Source organism: Gymnodraco acuticeps, unplaced genomic scaffold, assembly GCF_902827175.1.
Source record: "Gymnodraco acuticeps unplaced genomic scaffold, fGymAcu1.1, whole genome shotgun sequence".
Classification (NCBI taxonomy): domain Eukaryota; kingdom Metazoa; phylum Chordata; class Actinopteri; order Perciformes; family Bathydraconidae; genus Gymnodraco; species Gymnodraco acuticeps.
Window position 1 is genome coordinate 21,191 of NW_022990716.1, and position 2,214 is coordinate 23,404.

At 41.3% G+C, this 2,214-nt stretch overlaps 1 protein-coding gene across 1 annotated transcript; it reads left to right on the plus strand.

Moving 5' to 3' along the window:
* Positions 1–325: 325 nt before the first annotated feature.
* LOC117556347 (transcription factor 7-like 1-A) lies at positions 326–1,955 on the plus strand (the record flags this gene model as incomplete). The annotated part of the gene is given in 2 exon segments (XM_034231637.1): positions 326–1,325; positions 1,886–1,955. Coding segments are annotated over 2 exon segments (250 nt in total), but the record flags the coding sequence as incomplete, so codon positions are not given.
* Positions 1,956–2,214: the final 259 nt, after the last annotated feature.

Sequence of the window (2,214 nt, forward strand, 5' to 3'; positions counted from 1 at the left end):
TTCTGACTCTAATCTCGGATCTGATTTTTATTATATTTCTTTACTCTTGGTAACATCCTAAAAAAAAGGTTTCATGTTGCCCTAATCCTCTTCCATAGATCAATTACACAAGTACAAGTTGACTTTAGAAAAAAGAGTCTAACTGCTCCTTTAAGGTCTTAAAAAATGTCCTTTTTGTCCATGTAAACTCCTCCCTCCTTCCTCTTTGTGCCTCGTATGGGATCAACCTGTTGTTCCTGATCCAGGATCAGTTCATCCAGCCTGTCGGGCATGAGCGGCGACGGGAGCGCGCTTTGCTAAACTGATCCGGGGTCAGCGCGTCCCCGTCGCCCCTTCACTGTTCTCCGGTCGCCGCGCACTCTTCTCCCCCTTCACTCCTCTCTCTCTCCAGAAAGGTTTCCCACGCCTCCGCACAGCAGGCTTGTTTTCTGAATAAATGCCGAAACCGTCGACTTAAAATCGGGAGGATTTCTATAACCAAACTGCATTCAAGATGTGGGAATTAAATCAAAACAGGGATCTACTTTTTCTGGAGTAAAGCGACACACGTAAACTTTTTCACTCGGAGCGAAGTGCACCGCGGTCGGGTTGATAATGTCAGCCGTCCTGGGAGGATTTTAACTATTATTTATTTTTAAAAAAAAACATTTTAGAGCCTTCTCTGTCAGGCCCTTCTGTTTATGGACTATTTTTTATATTTTGTAACCATTTTGGAAGCTTTCCCGTCAATCCCCCTTTTGTTTATGGACTCTTTTCTCGGTTGGAAAACAGCGACTTCCACACCTCAGGAATTTAACAACGGAAACACCGAGGCGTCAGTGAACGCCGCTTGTAGCACGGCTTAGCATGTTAGCATACGAGCTTAGCATGTTAGCTTGTTTTCAAAGCTAGTTTTGTTGTGAGGATTCCCATACCTCAGGAATTTAACAGCGGCAAATCCGAGTCGTCTGTGAACGCCGCATGTAGCATTGATTAGCATCATAGCTTAGCATGGTTTTTTTAGTCCCAAAAACACTAAATTCAACTGCTTGAAATAGGTGTAGCATGACCCAGATGTTCTGTTAAAGTTCCTCGGGTGTTGTAGGTTGTTATTTCTTTTATAACTTAGGTATTAAGTCCGTGTTAGTGGACAGTTAGATGTTAGCATGTTAGCAGCTAATGTTAGCATGTTAGCTTCAGACGGAGATCTGGGAGCCAACGATGAGCTGATTGCGTTCAAAGACGAGGGAGAACAGGAGGAAAAGAGAAACGTTTCCTCGGAGAGAGACCTGGACGATGTGAAGAGTTCTCTGGTCAACGAGTCCGAGTCCAGCTCCGACTCTGAGGTGAGAGGTTCACCTGAGAGAGGACTCAGATACAGCAGAGCAAAAGTACTGAAGTACAAGTAAAAGTACTGCATAACAGGCTCTGCATAACAAGTACAAGTATTGCATAACAAGTACTGCATAACAAGTAAAAGTACTGAAGTACAAGTAAAAAGCTCTGCATAACTAGTAAAAGTACTGCATGAAACATCTTAATTAAGTATTGTCAGCTTCATGTAAAAGTACACACGTTTCATCAACTGAATGTAAAACTACCTGCACAAGTATTGTCAGCTTTTTGTACAATTACCAATACGCCAAAGCAAAAGTACTGCATAACAAGTACAAATCCTGCATTAAAAGTACTGCATGAAACATTTTATACAAGTATAATCAGATTCATGTTGAAGTATCAGCAGTAAAATGTTTCATTTAAAACCATCTTTATGTAAAAGTATTACCAGTATAAATACAGTTATTAACAGCTTCAAGTAAAAGTGCACAAGTATTGTCAGCTTTTTGTAAAAGTACTGCAATTAAAAGTACTGCATAACAAGTAAAAGTACTGTGTGTGTGTTTAGGCTGACAGACGCCCCAGAACCAATCCTGACCTGCAGAGCCGAGCCAGACACAGTCACCTGTTTGAAGAAGGTACTTTACGTTTACTCACAATTTGTTTGGTTTTCCTTTAAAGAGTCCTCTCCTGCTGATGTTCAGGTGTATATCAGTATGTAGTGTCTCTACTTTAAAGAGTCCTCTCCTGCTGATGTTCAGGTGTATATCAATATGTAGTGTCTCTACTTTAAAGAGTCCTCTCCTGCTGATGTTCAGGTGTATATCAGTATGTAGTGTCTCTGCTTTAAAGAGTCCTCTCCTGCTGATGTTCAGGTGTATATCAGTATGTAGTGTC